Source organism: Mus musculus, chromosome 14, assembly GCF_000001635.26.
Source record: "Mus musculus strain C57BL/6J chromosome 14, GRCm38.p6 C57BL/6J".
NCBI lineage: Eukaryota > Metazoa > Chordata > Mammalia > Rodentia > Muridae > Mus > Mus musculus.
In genome coordinates, this window is record NC_000080.6 from 45466564 (window position 1) to 45484091 (window position 17528).

At 43.1% G+C, this 17528-nt stretch overlaps 1 protein-coding gene across 4 annotated transcripts in view; it reads right to left on the reverse strand.

Annotated features, from left to right (window-relative positions):
* The window catches only part of Fermt2 (fermitin family member 2), a 71519-nt gene that overhangs the window by 7772 nt on the left and 46219 nt on the right, over nt 1-17528 (reverse strand). For 2 of the 4 annotated variants that reach the window (NM_001360525.1, XM_006518826.3), the window contains 8 exon segments: nt 775-899; nt 1940-1989; nt 2677-2811; nt 6209-6316; nt 9010-9112; nt 9325-9550; nt 9855-9887; nt 15869-16003. In NM_001360525.1, coding sequence (NP_001347454.1) covers nt 775-899; nt 1940-1989; nt 2677-2811; nt 6209-6316; nt 9010-9112; nt 9325-9550; nt 9855-9887; nt 15869-16003 — 915 coding nt within the window. 4 annotated transcript variants of the gene reach the window in all.

Below are 17528 nucleotides of genomic sequence, written 5' to 3' on the forward strand. Positions count from 1 at the left end.
ATCCTGTGCTTGCCTAGGGGAGAGCACAAAGTAAGGATAAAAAAGTGGATGGGGCCGGGCGTGGTGGCGCATGCCTGTAATCCCAGCACTCGGGAGGCAGAGGCAGGCAAATTTCTGAGTCCAAGGCCAGCCTGGTCTACAGTGAGTTCCAGGATAGCCAGGGCTACACAGAGAAACCCTGTCTCGAAAAACCAAAAAAAAAAAAAAAAAAAAAGAGTGGATGGGGGGTCGGTGGTTAGTGGTGGTGCACACCTTTAATTCCAGCACTAGGGAGTCAGAGGCAGGTGGATCTCTGAGAGTTTGAGGCCAGCCTAGTCCAGGACAACCAGGGCCACAACAACAACAACCCCACCTCCAAAAACACCTGGATGAGGAAGAGGGAGATCGGGCCCTCATCCCTAAAGAGGCTGTGGCTGTGGAAAGTGAGGTTAAGCAGGCTGACCAGAACCAGCCTATGATCAGAGGCAAAGAGCAAGCAGGAAGCTAACGACCAAAGGAGAAACCAGAAATGCACACGTGATAACCAGGAGGCTGGAAATGAGGGCACTCTAATGTGCTTAATGCTCAAGATTAAAAAAGTGACAAAAATACTTCAGCTCCAGTCGGCCCACAGAATGTAACAAAATATCCACACGCGATTCAATACCAAACTGGAGAACCAAAAACCTTTAAAAACCTGAAAGGTGTAAAGAAAGTGCCAGGCAGGTGCTGGCAAGTGACATTTACTGAAGGACATTCACTGACAGAGTTCCAGAGGTCACGAGGGCCCCCTACCTCTGAGGTTCAGCTGATGAGCAGGTGTACCACTGGACTCTTCTCGGCTCTTGTAGCAGGAGATGGACGTGTCTTTGAAAGTGCACCAGTACTGCTTGTACCCCTTTAAAGTCAGCTTCTTCGGCCTGTAAGTCAACAGAATGGAGACAATAACTACTCTGAAGTAACGTTGCCAGCGCTATGCTTTAGCAGTTACATGTCTCAAGTGTTGAAAAACACAAGGCCAATTTCACAGGCTGAAGTCATCTCCCTTTGGCCGTTTTCTTCCTGGTCCAGGCTGCTGGTGTGCTCTCCCTTCTCAGTCTATTCCACCACACCAGTCAGCGAGAGGGTGGAGAGCCCACAGCCCCCACGGCCCCCACTTCTCACTTAAAGTTTGCAAAGGTCCATGTGCACCAACAGCCTGCAGAGGCAGTGGCGTCCGTCCGCAGCATTACTGCTGCTGAAGCCCAAGCATCCTACGTCCTCAGTGTGAACGCAGGGAAGGGGAGTCTAATCCTGACACAAACACGCCACTCCAGTGCCACACACAGAAGGTGACCTAGTGAGGGTACAGGTAGATGCAAGGTGTGGAAAAGGAAGAGGGTGGGGACAGTGGCATTTGGAAATCTTGCTGTTGTAAGTGCTGTACACTGTGAGCTGTGATATTATGCTGCAACAGTTGCACAGCACAGGACAGTGGGCAGTGGGCACTGCATCTTTGTCTCCCGTCTGCCTCCCTGTCTCCTCGGCTCTCAGTTTTGAGGATTGCAGGTGGGTTGTTTAAAGGTCTAGAAAGATTTACTGGAACTTTGTGGAAAGGGCTCAGGAGCACATGAGCACATGAGCACAAGCTAATGGAGTCTGGAGCTCGAAGCAAAGAGCCAAACTGGCAGTCACAGGGCACCATGTGAGCCCACTGGGGTCAGCCTCTATCACCAACTATATGATACAACCAACCTCGAAGCTTTTAAGATCAAAATCAAAAAAGATTAAAACAATGACTGCTGTGGTTTTAATTTAATGAACATGATTACCTTAATGTTAAGTGTTTAATTGGTAAATCTTACAGATTTGCTTTACAAATAAATTTGACAAACTCCCTGCACACGTAAATACTGTGAACATGGCTATAAAACAGACAGTTCTTATTTGTATGTGACATCTCTCCCACTTCTGTACTTACTTGAAAACTTTAATATAGTCAGCAAGTTCTGGGATTGAAGTAATGTCACCCTAAGGGAAGAAGTCAAAGAATATTTCTCTTAATTAAAAAAAAATCTAGTTTGGTATCTGATATAAAAACCATGCTTACTTAATATTCAAAATTCATATGTTAAAGACTTCAAGGATATGATCATGTTATATGGTTTTGTTACAAAAGCGTTTAGGAAGAGTGTAGAAAGTTAAAAATTTGAACAAAACGGCAATCTGTACAACTACAAGAATATATTGTTACTTCTAAATATAGCTGAAATTGTTTTTAGCAACATATGGAAATATTATAAATCATAATGACACTGAGAAAATGTTTCTTCAGCAATAACTCATTCATTAGTTTTAAAAATAAGCATTACTTAACCGCTACTATGAGCCTCATATCTCCAAGGAGACTACCACATGAATCTTACCATGACTTGATTATTCTTTCCTCTGGAGAAATGCCTTCCCACCACTCGCAAAACAAGTGTTTGTGTTGGAAGCCCTAGCTCCTGGCAATACTATTTCTTCACAAAAGGTTTCCTGGGGTGATGAATGAGGCCCTGGGGTCAATCTTCCCACCATAAAAAAAAGTCTCTGTAACTTCCTAAGAATCCATGACTGACTTCTGTAAAGAAGCCACCTTGCAGGTACCTTATCTGGCAATGGGAAACCCACACCGAGGTAAGACTGAACCAACCGTTAGCTGAAGATCCACCCTACCAGAATTGTTGATGTTTTCCCGCCTTCCAAAGTGATCTCCAGGTCAGAAAGGGCAGCGTCAACTTCATCAACTTCTTTGTCACTGTTGTTTAAATGATTTTCTGATGTCATGATTGACAGCTTATTGATATGATACTGAAACCACAAGAACATGTTGTTGAAATGACTGTTTAACTGCAGAACTTTAAGATGAAATTACTACTTGGCTCTAAATTGGACACTGTCATGTGATTTGCAAAGACAAAGCATCAGGCTGAGGGGGAGGGGAAAGAGGATGGTTCAGGGCCTAAAGCACTTGCTGCTCTCACCGTGGACCGAGGTTTGATTTCCAGCACCCACACAGCTCACAGCTGTCTCTGTGGGTCTGGTGGCTTCATCGCCCTCTTCTGGTCTCCACAGATACTGCATGCACGTGTGCACAGACAAAATGTAGATCAGAGACCTACACACATCAAAGCAAGCACAGTGTCCTGGGACTGGAAGGATACAACGCTGGGCCATGGCGCCAGGGATCACTGTGACAGCCCTACAGAAAGACTTACTCGAATGAGCACAGTCTCTGTATACACACAAAAGAACTCGGTCTCTGCTTCCCTTGGTGTGAAGGGAATTTACGGTAATGAGCAGGGTTTCTGTTGTCTGTCGGTTGGTTGGTGTCCACCGACTGGAACAGGGCCTCATACAGATGCACAGCCCATGAAGGGTCAGGCCATGCATGAAGTCTTCTGTAGGGATGAACTAAGCCATTTGTTCTACGTTACTGGAAAAAAATGAACCCTCACTGCCCTACAGTTCCAACCACTCAGGACAAAGAGGAAGCCAGCTCCACTCTCCCCAGCTCTGATCCGATACTTTAGCGCTATCTAAGAATAGGAAACTGTTTCCATGTGTGAACAGAGAATGTGTGGGGACAGTTACATAGCCCTTCTAGCTAGCTAGGAAACAGTCTTCGGTTTAGAATTTCCTAAAATATAAAATGGTTGACTTTAAATGTGCATAGTAACTCAGAATACTAACAATATAATAAGCTCTGATGTCAAGCCGAGCCTGAGAGATTTTATACAGAGAGCAACAGAATCTGGTGTGGCTGCTTCTCAAAGTGTTAAGTGGCTCTGAACTTCTGAAGACTCCATTTACCCGATGAAGTCTATCTGTAGGGACACGCAATGCAAAGACCTGCAGCCTATCACCAGTGTCCTGTATTCTAACACACAGTAGTAAACTTTCTGGTCATACCTTCAAGTGGGCAAATGTGCTATCTTTAAGGTCACATAAATGTCTATGGTAATTAGTAAGAGCAAAGTATGCAGACTGTCAGATATGGCCTCAAATGTGGAGAATATTAAGAATTCCATGCAGAGTGGGTTAAAAATCCTAGACACCCTAGAGATCCTGACTTGGCCTGAAATCTGCATTTTTAAAAAAAAATTATTTATTATTATCTTTAAGTACACTGTATCTGTCTTCAGATACCAGAAGAGGGTGTCAGATCTCATTATGGATGGTTGTGAGCCACTATGTGGTTGCTGGGATTTGAACTCAGGACCTTTGGAACAGCAGGCAGTACTCTTAACCACTGAGCCATCTCACCAGCCATGAAATCTGCATTTTTACAAAACACTCCGCTGATTTTGACACAACAGGCCTCGGAGAGTCCACTGGAGGGGTCCTGGCTGTGGACAGACTGGAGTCTAGCTTTGCTTCCAAAGGCATATGGAGTGCCAGCCAAGCATTACAGCATACACTTGTATCCACAGGCTTTAAAAGCTATACTAATAACGTTTTTGCACTCACAGTTTATTTTGAATTGTCAGTCTTTTGGATTTGTACCCTAAAACTCCATTATAGTTATCTAGATTCCAAAATGGTTTAAGAGGGCAATGCCCGAGGGCCTTCAGTTACTACGAATGGAATCTAAGTCTTGATGGGACAGATGTCAGCGGCAGAATGCCTGCTTAGCATGTGAAGGCTTTGGGCTCAATCACTAGCACATACCAAAACAACAACAGAAGACAAAAGAACAATGCTCTACAGCAACATCTATGGTGGTAAAACAGACACGCTTCACACATTCGATGCTTGTTTTTGGTAAAACTTCTACCGGAAAACAGTCTGTATGCATAGTGCAAAAGAAATGTAAGTCACTCAAGTGGGGCTCTCAATGAACTGCGCCCAAAGTTAATTCAGGAAATTCTTCAGACAGTTGAACCCACCCAGAAAGTGTGAGATTCTTAACCAAACGCTTTTCACCTCTCTACAAGTGATGAACTAACTCGTCAGTGGGCACGCAAGAGCGTGCCTTATGCTCTTTGCCTCCCAGCAGTGACTCTGCTTGGCACTGGGAACTTCTTGCATGCTGGTGCATTTGGAAGGCTGAGAGCATTTCTGTGTTCTGAGAACAGAAGTAAAATCTCTACAGAGACAGCTTCTTAACTGAGGGTCAGTCCAGCTTCTCCCACTTCTATTTAAAGAATACCAACTGCACTGGGACCTTAGGGAAGACTAGACTCCTGCCATAACCCAGGAGTTCTTGCCAAAGCCCCACTCAGACACAGTGAAATATGAAAGACAATGGATATCACTGCTTCTAAGAACTCTGATTGGTCTAGAGCCACTGAGGGTAGATCAGCAATGGGAGTGGATAGTTAGTTTTTTAATAAGTACCCCTATAATTTAGAAGCATATGGCATTTAAGGCTCACATTTGAAAACATACTATGTTAAAGAAACACTAGCTTTCACTTAATTAGTAATCATAAAAACACTCATGTTTATCTTAGTCTCTTGAACTCTTATTACTTAAGTCATTATTCCTGCCACAGCAGGCTGGAAATGTGCCTTATCATCAATTTAATACTGTCAGCTCTTTATTTCCAAGAGAAAATCGAGTTAACTTCAAATTAGTATATACTTGGAGGGAAAAGAACAATTTTTTCCCACAAGATTCAGGAAAGTAAACAAAAGTATCATTGATTCTTATTTAAAACAAAACAAAATCATGTTTGTTTTACTTTCATAAACGTCCACATTCAATGTCTACAAGTTTCCATTCATTTATTGTGTGTGCACGCTCCATGCACCATGCACGTTTACACATGGAGTTGAGAGGACTTTAAAACCAAACAGAAAAAACGGGCAGTGGTGGCACATACCTTTAATCCCAGCACCCAGGAGGCAGAGGCAGGGGCAGGTGGATCTCTGTAAATTCAAGGCCAGCCTGGTCTACAGAGCAAGTTCTAGGAGAGCTAGTGCTACATAATGAGACCCTGACTCAGACTCACAGAAGTCCACCTCCCTCTGCCTCCCTAGGGTTAGGACTAAAAGTGCCATATGTCCAGATCAGAAGGCAGTCTTTGGGACCTGGTTCTCTCTTCCACCAAGTAGGTCCTGAAGATCAAAACTAGATTATCGTGCTGGGTAGCAAACATCTACCCGCTGCACCATCTTGCCAACCCTAAGTGCAAACGCTTGCATAATCACTACACCACTTTTCTCTCTCCCCGTAAAAGCCACCCACTGATCCCTCTGTTTACCTGCAAGGCTGCGAACATCATCATCTCTTCTTCCGTGCATTCGATCTCTTCTAGGAGAAGAGCCCACTTGGCCTGCTCGTAAAGCTGATTGATTCTGATGGCATCATACTGCAGAACAAAGGAGACACGGCCTGTAACACAGCGTTTCCAACACCAGAAAGTTCTCAATGAGAGATGGCTAAGCAGTTAAGTGTGCATACCAATACTGTGGAAGAACCCATATCGGACAGCTCACAATTGCCTGTAATTTGAGCTCCAGGGGGTTCTGACACCTCTGTCCTCTGTGGACAATGGTACTCACATATACCTACATTTTAAAATAATAAGTCTTTAAATAGTCTCTTTTAAAAATATTTTATGAATGTTTTGCTCTTGTGTATGTTTGTATACTACATGCAATGCCTGGAGCCTGTTGCGTCCCTGTAACTGGTTGTGTGGCGTTGTGTGGGTGCTGAGAAGTGAACCCAGGTCCTCTGCAAGTGCTCCTAACCAGTGATCTATCTCTCTAGCACCCCTCACTCACCTTTCTGAGACAGAGTCTCACTATGTAGCTTTGGAGAGCCTGCAACTTGCTATCTAGACTAACTAGAGAACCTCCTGCCTCTGCCTCCTGGTTGTTGCCATTAAAGGCATACGTCACAACACCCAACTTAATACTCACTTTTAAAGCATGGCAGAAAGTGAATATAATTTTTTTTCCAGCTTTATAGTATCAAAATAATTCTAAAAAAGGGGAAGAGATCCATTAGTGTTAGACATAAAATATAAGAAGAGACCTGCTCAGGGATTTAGCTCAGTAAGTGGAGGGAGTTGCCCAGTGTGACAGAGGATTTAATCCCCAGCACTGAAGGGGAAAGGGGTTCACGTAACAACTGTTACAATTTCAATGTAAGAAATCTAACTTGAAGCAGGGTACAGTGGTACATGTCTGCCATCCTGGCACCTGAAGGCTAAGGTAAAAGACCCTTCACTTCTAGGCCAGCCCAGGCTGCACAGATCTTGTCTCAAAAACAAACAAAACAAACCTCATGAAAGTGGGTATTGCTGCAGCCTTGTAATCAGCACCCATAGTCTGAGGGATCGAAAGTTTGAGGCCAGCCCGGATTTTATATTAAGTTCCTGGCAGCCTATGCAGAACGGCTGGACTGGCTCAAAAAGGGGTGGGGGAATGAGATATATAGTTGGTAAAATTAAAACAAAGTACAAATAGAGATAGTTTTTAACACTGTTATTTCGACTTGCCACAATAAAACCCAGTGAGAACAAATTAATTACTTTGGAAAATACCTTGTTCACAGAGAGAAATACCCAAGGAGAAAGACCCTCAAAAGGGGGAGTTATTTAAGTATCCAAAGCAGACAGTACATACACAATTTGGGGAGTATGTTTATCTATGTTATTAGACTATCCATTTAATTCTATTAGCAAAAAGTAATGCTCTTAAAATGTTAATCAAACATTCCACCCCCCCCCCCAACCTACAACTAAAAGTAGATATGATGTGGCCAGAAAATAAGTCTTATATAGCTCTATTACATATCATTTAATATATATGTTAAAATATGTGTGTGTGTGTACATGTATCTATGTAAAGAATTATATGAGTACATAATGAAAGACACTGCATCAGTGTTTTTCAGCCTGTGGGTAGCAACTCTGGTATATGTGTGTGTTTGTGTGTGTGTGATTTAGGGGCTGCCTAAAGCCATCAGAAAACATACCTACATTACCATTCATAACAGTAGCAAAATTAGTTACAAAGCAACAACAAAAATAATTTTATGGTTTGGGGTCATCACAACGTGAGGAATGGTATTATAGGATTGAAGCATTAGGAAGGCTGTACTAGCTAGAGTATAATTCAGACATAATAAGACAAAGCAATGAGCCAAGTGCCTCTCTCCCCAAAGAATCCAAACCTCCATGCCATCTGGTCTTGGGGAGAAACAGATTTTTAGAGCAAAGTTAAATTGCAGCAGAAAAGCAAAGAGTTAAAGCAGACTTACCAGTCACAGAAATTATTAGTTTGTTAGGTAGGATAACCATGCAGGTGGTAAGACAATACAAAGCAGGCTTGGTGCACACCTTTAATCCCAGCACTAGGGAGGGAGAGGTGGGTAGATCTCTGTGAGTTTGAAGCCAGCTTTGTCTATATATAGAGTTCACAGGATAGCCAGGGCTACCCTGTCTCAAAAAACAAACCAAAACCCAAAACCAACCAACTAATCAGCCAGTCAAAAAAACCCCAACCCCCCCCCAAAAAAAACAAACAAAAAAACAAACAAAAACAAAACATCAAAAAAAATTACAAAAAGTGATCTTTCAGAAAAGTATTTTTTTAATCTTAAAAAAATACTTACATACAATGGTGCTTTGCCTACATGTATGTTTATGTAAAGGTATTGGATGCCCTGGAACAAGAGTCACAGACAGTTGTGAGCTGCCATGTGGGTGCTGGGAATTGAACCCAGGTCCTCTGAAGAGCAGTGCTTTTAACTGCTCAGCCATTTATCTATTCCCAGAAAATTATTCTATGCCTTACAACATACTCGCAGATGATAAAATTTTTTAAAGTGACCAGTACCTTTGAAACACACAAAGAAAATATAATTACCTTAACAAAAGAGAAGAAAATGTCTAAAAATGGTCTCAACCTAGGAAAATACCAGATTTACTCAGAATACAAATACCTTTGCCTAAAGGTCTAGTTTTTTTAGTATTATTCAAAACGTGCTATAGTTTCTTAACACTCAGATGAGAAGAGGAACAGAAGTAGAAAGAGCCCTTTAAGTCCTTGGTACCTTTGGATTCAAATCAAAAAAGCTGTAGTACTTGAATCGGAGCAGCAAGGCCTCGTTCTCCTTCACATCTTGCTCCATGAGAGATCTTGAGGAATCTAGCCACCTGGGACAAAGCAGGAACAGCACTGAACACTGCAGACGAGCTCGCCAAATCCCCCACGGTGTAAGTTAAACTTACCCACGGCCAGGCCTGCTGGTGCATGCCTTTTTAAATTAATCCCAGGGCTTAGGAGGCAGAGTCAGGCAGTTCTCTCTGACTTTGGAACCAGCCTGGTGTCTAAAGAGACACCCTGTCTCAAAAAACCCAAAACTTACCCTTGGTTGGTTTTTGCTTTATCAAGAAGAGCTTGAGGCTTGAACATTTTTGCCAGTATTTCTGGTGATGTTACTGGCTGACTGACAGCAAGTATCCCAGGATTGCCTTCTGACAGGGCACTGTCACCAAACCAGGCAGAAGTTGGTGACAAAGGGCTTCCATCATGAGCGTCGTAAGTAGGGGTCATTGTTTTACTATAAAGTCCCGGGCTTGAATATATGCTTCCTAGTAAGTGAGAAGAGATGGCTGTCAGGAGCGGGTCAGAATCTTAGTGCAGTCAGGACACACACTACGGTAGGAAGCACACTGAGCCACAAGCTTCAATCTGGAAGGAAAGCTTTAGTCCATTATTTACCTGCCTCAAAACACAAAAGAACTCTGCTCGTACATTAGAGCACACAGTACCAAAGCCGTGAGAGTGTAATTAAGTTGGCAGAAACTCTGAGGAAAAAGCCAGTTTGAAGGAACTAGGGCTATGGCTGAAGCGCGCAGACCGACACACTGTGTGTGTAATTGTGGTGAGGCTCACCTTTCAGAGGGCCAATGTAAAGAACATCGGTGCCTATAGGAAAGGAAAGAAAGGAATTCAGAAGGCAAAGGAAAGGCAACACTAGAAGACATAAGAATGAAAAGAAACGGGAAAAAGGAAAACAGACTTGCCCCAGTTGTGACTCGTAAGTAGCCGAGTCAACAACCTCAGGAGCTTCAACATAAATCCATCACTTTGTCCACTGCAAAATGAAGCTATGCTCTAATCAAGCATACCCTGATTTGGTTTATGTACAGCTGACCTAATAAAGGCAGAGGCATCCCCTCACTGATCTCAGGACCCTCAGTAACAGCTACAGTAGAGGTCACATAAAGAAGACACATTAGCTAGTGGTAAATGTTCTTTGACTTGAATAACATAATTAAGGCGACCAAAGACATCGAGTAAAAACATCTGCCTTAACTCTGTTATATTTGGTCCTGTCCTGTGTTCCCCCCCCCCCCCCAGACAGGGTCTCATACCATGGTCCAGGCTGGGCTCAAACTTGGCTATAATCATGATTTTAAAAAAGAAAATGTGCAATTGCTGTTACACGGTTACTGGACGTGGAGAGAATAGTAACTGTTCACTCTCCGCCAGTCATCTAACTGGAGGCCATGCTTAGGAATCCTCCTTCCTCCCACCCCGTGAGCACAGAAGCGATAACCTAAGAAGTCACAGTGAAATGGAAGGACTTTCACTGAACGTAAGCGGATCTTGTCAGCCACCTGTATCTGCCCTGGTATCCCTGTGCTCTGTGTTGTGCTCAAACAACCTGTCCATCTGAGCGCTGAGACGGGGAGGAGGCCTGAATTCCCCTCCACCTTGAAAGCAGACACTGGGACACAGCCCTGAGGTACTGTTCACTAGGGAATCATTTTCAAACTTCAAATCATGTGTCCATACTCACCAAAGGCAGGAGCCACTGCCCCAGCTCACCTGGGCAGAGAGTAACTCTGCTAAGGAGTACACAGAAATACAGTACGGGAAATATTAACGTCTAGGCAGAAACCTGTTTATTTAAAAGAACTGTTAAATACACCTTTCACGAAAGTCAAAATATTGACCTTCTTCCCACTAAAATAATATACTAGAATTATTTAGAACCTAGTAAAACTAAAACTGACCACTCTTTACGGAGTTTCCCATACAGAAAGTATGTTAGTAGAGCCCGCCCAAGGCCTCTGCGCTTTCAATTTCCTGGAGTTTGCATTTTACATACCAGTTTCAATTTGTCTTATGGATGCTCTAGGATGACAACTCATTTAGTGTCCCAACGAATTTATTTTCTCCCTAGAGAACAAGCTGTAGCCCCGAGGCTGAAGGCCTTGGTCACAGTCGTGAGCTAGCAGCTGTGGAGCCATGCCAGGAACCAGCCCATCTTGGTCGCCTGCACACAACCTTCACGTCCTGCAACTCAAACCATTCCCAAGCCTTGTGCGTCTGACTGCTTAGAATCTTGGTGCCACGATAAGGGAAGCCTCAGTAAATAGTTCTTGTACTGATTTCCCAATTCTGGTTGCACCGCAGGGTCAGAGGGTGTGCATAGTTCAAATTCCTTCAGGTCCAGCTCAAAGGCTAACACTAACTATCTTGTTTTCCTATTTGCCTGTGTTTATATAACAAACATTGCAAAGAAAGAAAATAAAGAAATGGCTGGCACTTGAAAGGGAATAGCCAAAGAATAAGTTTAAAAGTAACTTTTACTACTAGCCTAGCTTATTTTCTGTATTATTTGACTTTGTTATAATGAAATTATATTCAGTATCTGACTTCTGTAATAGAAAATATGAAGCTCATTAGAACATATTACTGAAGAAATCTTTCTCTCTCTCTCTTTCTCTCTCTCATAAATCTCACTTTAATTGGAAAAAATAAATTGAAGAAAATTTCAACCTTTAGTATTTGAATATTTAATATCTTAATATATACTTTTTTAGTTTTTTAAAGAATAGGTTTAATAGCATTTTGATACTTAAAATAGTCAAGATCCAGATAGGAAAAAATTGCATCCTACATAAATAATCTTCCTAGTAAATAGAATGCTGACTATATTCAATGTTAGTGTAGAACCCAGATTTTCTTTTTTCTAGATGCCTTCTGATTTTTTTCCCCAGGAAAAGTTTCTAATGAGATCATTTCCACTTATATAACAAACTGATAATAAGTTTCTTTGAAAATTAACCACTAGACTGTAAAAGTGTTCTTTCTTTGAAAAACTGCTTTTAGTCTGTGTGGTAGTGCATAGCTGTTGACCCCAGCTGTGGGGACTCTAAGACAGGAGAACCGTCCAGAGTCTGAGGCCAACTCTGGCAATAGTGAATTCATGCCAAGGACAGCGATGTAGTCGTTAGAATTTATAGTGTATGTGTATATCTGTTGGCCAGGCAGAGTGGAACCTGACAGATACAGGTTATACACACACACAAATGCACACATAACTGTAATAAAAATGACTTTGTTTGCATTGAGAATACACAGCTACATTCTTGCCACTACAAATTAGACAGCTATGCAGAGGAAGAGCCTGTATAGATTCTTTATGACTCGTTTGCTACCAATTTTTCTACAGAACCAGAGCATGTTCTAAAAGGGGACATCAATCTGAATGACCACGGCTCAGCCAGCCCTTCTGACAGTCATTATTAGAAAAAGAGCCTAGATAATAAACCATGACAGCTCACCCAATGCTTCCTCCCCAGCTAATGTCTACATAAACAGCTTATTCTTGTGCCTCTCAGACTCAGAAGACACTTCCAGCCACTTCTGTGTCTTGGATTTCCTGTGCACACTGATAGTCACCATTGGTTTCTGGGCTACAAAGCTCACTCAGCTTCCCAGCTTCCAGTACTCAAGGCTGACAAGATCTTCCGTGCTGCAGCTTCTAATGTGGATGGCCACACACTGTGCTGATCACTACACACACACTGCGAGGTATAAAGAGTCCTTAAGGAACTGAAGTTTTTTTCTTTATTGTAATCAAAGTTTTTTTTTTTTAAATCAGTCAAAGCTAGATTCTGGCTTTTGTGTCCTCAGTAGTGGGTTGGGGCATGTGGCCACATGGTCAGAGCTTTAGCTTTCGGGACAGACCTGACAGAGCTCACGTCTGTCTCCTTTACAGTGTCTGATCCCAGGCAACTGACTCAGCCTGAGTTTCTCATGCTACTATTACTCAGAACCGAGTCGAGTTACACACTGGCTCTGCATGTCCTGTTCAGAAAACAAGCTGCCTTGTCAAGGAACGTAGCCCTTGACAGCTGCAACCTTTCAACACAACCCTGGTTTTCCCTTCTTAAAAAGATGTAAAGGAACTGCAGATGGCTAGATGGGTCCAACTGATCTTCCAGGCGACCCAGGTAGAGTCCCAGCATCCACATGGCAGCTCACAGCTGTCTGTAACACCAATCTAGGGGTTCTGACCTCCTCTGACCTCCGTGAGCACCTCACACACAGTATGCACAAACATGCATGCAGGCAAAACACCCACACATAAAAGATAAATCTCAGCCGGGCGTGGTGGCGCATGCCTTTAATCCCAGCTCTCGGGAGGCAGAGGCAGGCAGATTTCTGAGTTCTAGGCCAGCCTGGTCTACAGAGTTCCAGGACAGCCAGGGCTATACAGAGAAACCCTGTCTCGAAAAAACCAAAAAAAAAAAAAAAAAAAAAAAAAAAGATAAATCTCAAAATTAAAAAAAAGTATTTTAAAAAGTCTCTTGTAAAGCTGTCCAGTGGTGTCCTTAGGACACTCAGAGCTGCTGGAAAGGCCAAGCCTGAGGAAAGGACTAAAGAATGATGCACGGTCCAGAAATAAAGATCAGCTATAGTCTGGGTGAAAAGGAATTCACCAGTATTAGGCAGGGGAGGAGAACAGCATAAATTCTAAACTACAGTGGACCGTGATCTCTGTCCCCACACAAAGAAGAAAACCTAGTGGATATGGTGGCTCAGGCCTACAGGCAGAGGAGGGAGGACTGAGTGTCACCACTGCGGTATGTGAGGTCAGAATGGCGTACACAGCGAGCTCCAGCCCAAGCTACACCAAGGCTCCACTCAACTGAAACCCAGAACCAACTCGCTGAAGTAAGGAAGGAGCAGTAACTACCAAAGAGCGCAAGGGCACAGGTGTGAGCAGAGCAGAGGTGTGAGCATCGACTCTGGCAACTGGCCTTGTCCTAGCGCTTAAAAGAGTAATCTTATCACTGTTCTCAGAGGACCCCAGTTTGGTTCCCAGCACCAGGCTGGGTGGGTCACAACCACCAACTAGTAACTCCAGACCCTGGAGATCTGACCCAGTGTTTTGGCATCTTCAGGCACTATACACACATGCACTCCTCCCCCCACATACACTTATATAAAAGGATTCGGAACTCTGGCCAGCAGACACACACTAAACATATACTTTTAGCCCTACATAAAAAAAAGTGGGAAAAAAAGGAATATGTGCGTGTGTGTGCATGCGTGTGTGTGCATGTGTGTATATATATATATATATATGTTTTGAAGACATTATCTGGCCCTAAAGTATCCCTTCTTTTCTCTGGAAGAGATCTTCCACTGTTATCTGTTAACACTGGGTGACTTCTAGGGCCAGGGCCTGTCCATGTGCTCACCTGGGCTTCTAATCCTGGCTACCCATTAGAGCTCCTGCAACTGTCTTCATAACTCCCTAGGGTAGCCGACAGAACTCAGAAACTCCCTCCCTCCATCACAGGATGGAGGCACAGCCACATGGAAGAGGAATGTATTTTATCAGGATGATCTTTGCTGCCATTCTATTTACAATAAAATTCTGACCTCTGCCACATCTTTAATCCCCGCACTCAGGAGGGAGAGGCAGGTAGGTCTCTGTGAGTTCAAGGATAGCTTGGTCTACATAGAGAGACGCTGTCTCAAAAAAATCAAACAAACAATTCACAAACGAAATTCCTCAACCCATAAAACCGAATATACCCTGAGATGAGTAATATTGGCCTCTGAATTCCTAGCACGTTTTCTAACTCATTTAGCATCTATGTTTAACTCCTTTAAATGTCTTGTTTGTATTTCTCAGAATCCAGCCAATGCAGAATATTAACAGTACAAGCCCTTTCTAACTTTCTTGTGCCCCTTAGTTCCATCCTCCTTAAAACGTGGGTCATTACCCAGCTACCTCAAAGGCTGGGATGAGAATCCAGTTTCCAAACTGCATCACACAGCTATGGACAACGCATAGCTCTGTGCCTCAGTAGAGTTGGCTTTCATCTCCACCAGGACATAATTTAAGTGGCCAGGAATGAATTACATCAAAGCCAAGTCCAGATATCTGCAGCAGGGAAGGCTCTCAAGTAATGGTGGTCAATGGAAATGTGGCAACCGTGATGTTGATGTGTCCAGGACTAAAGAACCATTAACCCATTTAGTCTTCCAGTGATGAGAATCACCTACCTGCCTGATGTATGCCAAACAGAGTGGGTTTTCGCTTAAAGCAAAGAGGGTGAGGGACTCCCTTTGTGCAGGGAATGCACAATTATTACAGCATACAACTCACTCAACACAGAAAGCCGTAAGATAGGAGAATACCTAGTTCAGCTTGGGGAGGGATGAGTGGGAATATGAGGACACTTCTCAAAGGGAGGACTCCTGAAGAAAAAGGTAGGGATGCAGAGGGACCAAGACATGCAGAGCACAGAAAGGTCTTAAGAAACTAAATAAGGTTTTAGGTACTAATGTAACAACAAAAGAGTATTTTTTTTTTCACATTCTACCTATAAAAAAGCTTTCAATTTCTGCAAACTAAATAACTGAGTCCAACTGTAGAGTATCTTTTTTAGACTCTGTGATCAAAGAACCAGGCTCCTTTTTCATTGACCCCATCAGTAACATGAGATATGATGACAGGCAGGATCTCAGCTCTGTGACTGAGGAGAGAGGCTGAGGGGGCTGGACCACTCTCCTGACCTCTCTGAGCCCATACCCTTAACAGAAGACACAGTTTAGGAGCCTCACGCTCTGCCTTTGTTGAGTCTAGTTCTCACCTGATCCAGGCATGATAAGAGGTCCTTCCAGCTCAAGCGCTTCGTCTTCAGACTGGTCATCTAGCTTTTTCTTTTTTTTCTTTGTGGGATCTCTGGGTTTTTTTAAGAGAGAAAGTTCTTCAGGGTGTCTTATATCTGTGAAATGAGAAGAGGACAGCACAGTAAGTTTATTTAACCTAGTTTGAGGTATGAATTTGTCATTTCCCTCTGTGTTTATGGATGTCAGCGTTCTGTCCAACACTCATATCGCATGGAAGACTGACATATGTGATGTGCTAAAAGTCCCCAAATGTACAGCAGAAGACTGTCTCACACACACAAGGCCCCGGAGAAAATGAATCCAAAGCACTCCTAATTCATTATTAGATTGTAAGTGTAATGACCTCAAGATTGGACAGAGAAATCTACAGGGCACACAAGGAAAATCCACTAGAAGGGGTGGTGCACGCCTTTATAGTCTCAGGCAGGTAGATCTATATGAATTCAAGGGCAGTCTAGTTTATACAGTGAATTCCAGGACAGTCAAGACTACATAATGCACTGTCTAAAAACGACTGTCCAAAAGCCATAAAGAGAATCCTAGAGTTCTTATTTATTCATTTTTATCCATTTTATCCAAGATTTTGTACTATGCATTTTCTTTTAGCTTTATGTGCACGGGTGTTTTGCCTGCATGAATGTCTGTGAGCCACCATGTAGGTGCTGAGAATCGAACCCTAGACCTCTGAAGAGCAGCCAGTGCTCTTAACTTCTGGGCTATTTCTCCAGATCCAAGCAGATATTTCTTACATACACTATTAACCATGTTTCTGAATTGCAAGGCCCATCATTAACCCTCTCCCAAAATTAGTGGGACCTCAGTCAACACCCCCATGGTTGATAAGCAGGTTAAAAATTGTGTGTGTGGGTAGTGGTGGTGAACGCCTTTAATGCCAGCACTTGGGAGGCAGAGGCAGGGGGATTTCTGAGTTCGAGGCCAGCCTAGTCTACAGAGTGAGTTCCAGGTCAGCCAGGGCTACACAGAGAAACCCTGTCTCGAAAAACAAAACAAAAAATTGTGTGTGCATTTGTGAGGTCATGAGTACACTCGTGGAGACCAGCCGTCAGTCAACACCAGGCATCTTCCTCAACTGTCCCCGTCCCCAGCACTGCTGTGAGAAGTGCACGCCAGCATGCTTGGCTTTTACACGGACGTCCCGGATCCAAACTCCACTCCCCAGGCTTATGCCTTCAGCCAACTCCTCACCCGCACAGGTTATAAACTTAGAAGAAAAAGGAACAATCCGACAAGACAATGCATTCCTTTTTTTTTTTTTAAGTTTTTTTTTCTTTTTGAGACATTATATTTTAAAGTCATAAAAATTTTGTAATAGTTAAATGCCTCTTAAATATACATGATGTCTTCTGAAGCTAAAAGCAATATTCACCCAACCAGTTTTAAAAATCTATTTGGTACATTAAACATGATAGAAGTAGAAAAAAAAATCAATCTCTCTCTCTCTCTCTCTTGGTTTTTCCAGACAGTGTTTCTCTGTGTAGCCCTGGCTGTCCTGGAACTCAGAAATCCGCCTGCCTCTGCCTCCCGAGTGCTGGGATCAAAGGCGTGCGCCACCACTGCCCGGCTGAAAAAAAAATCTCTTATGTAGTCCTCTATGAAAGG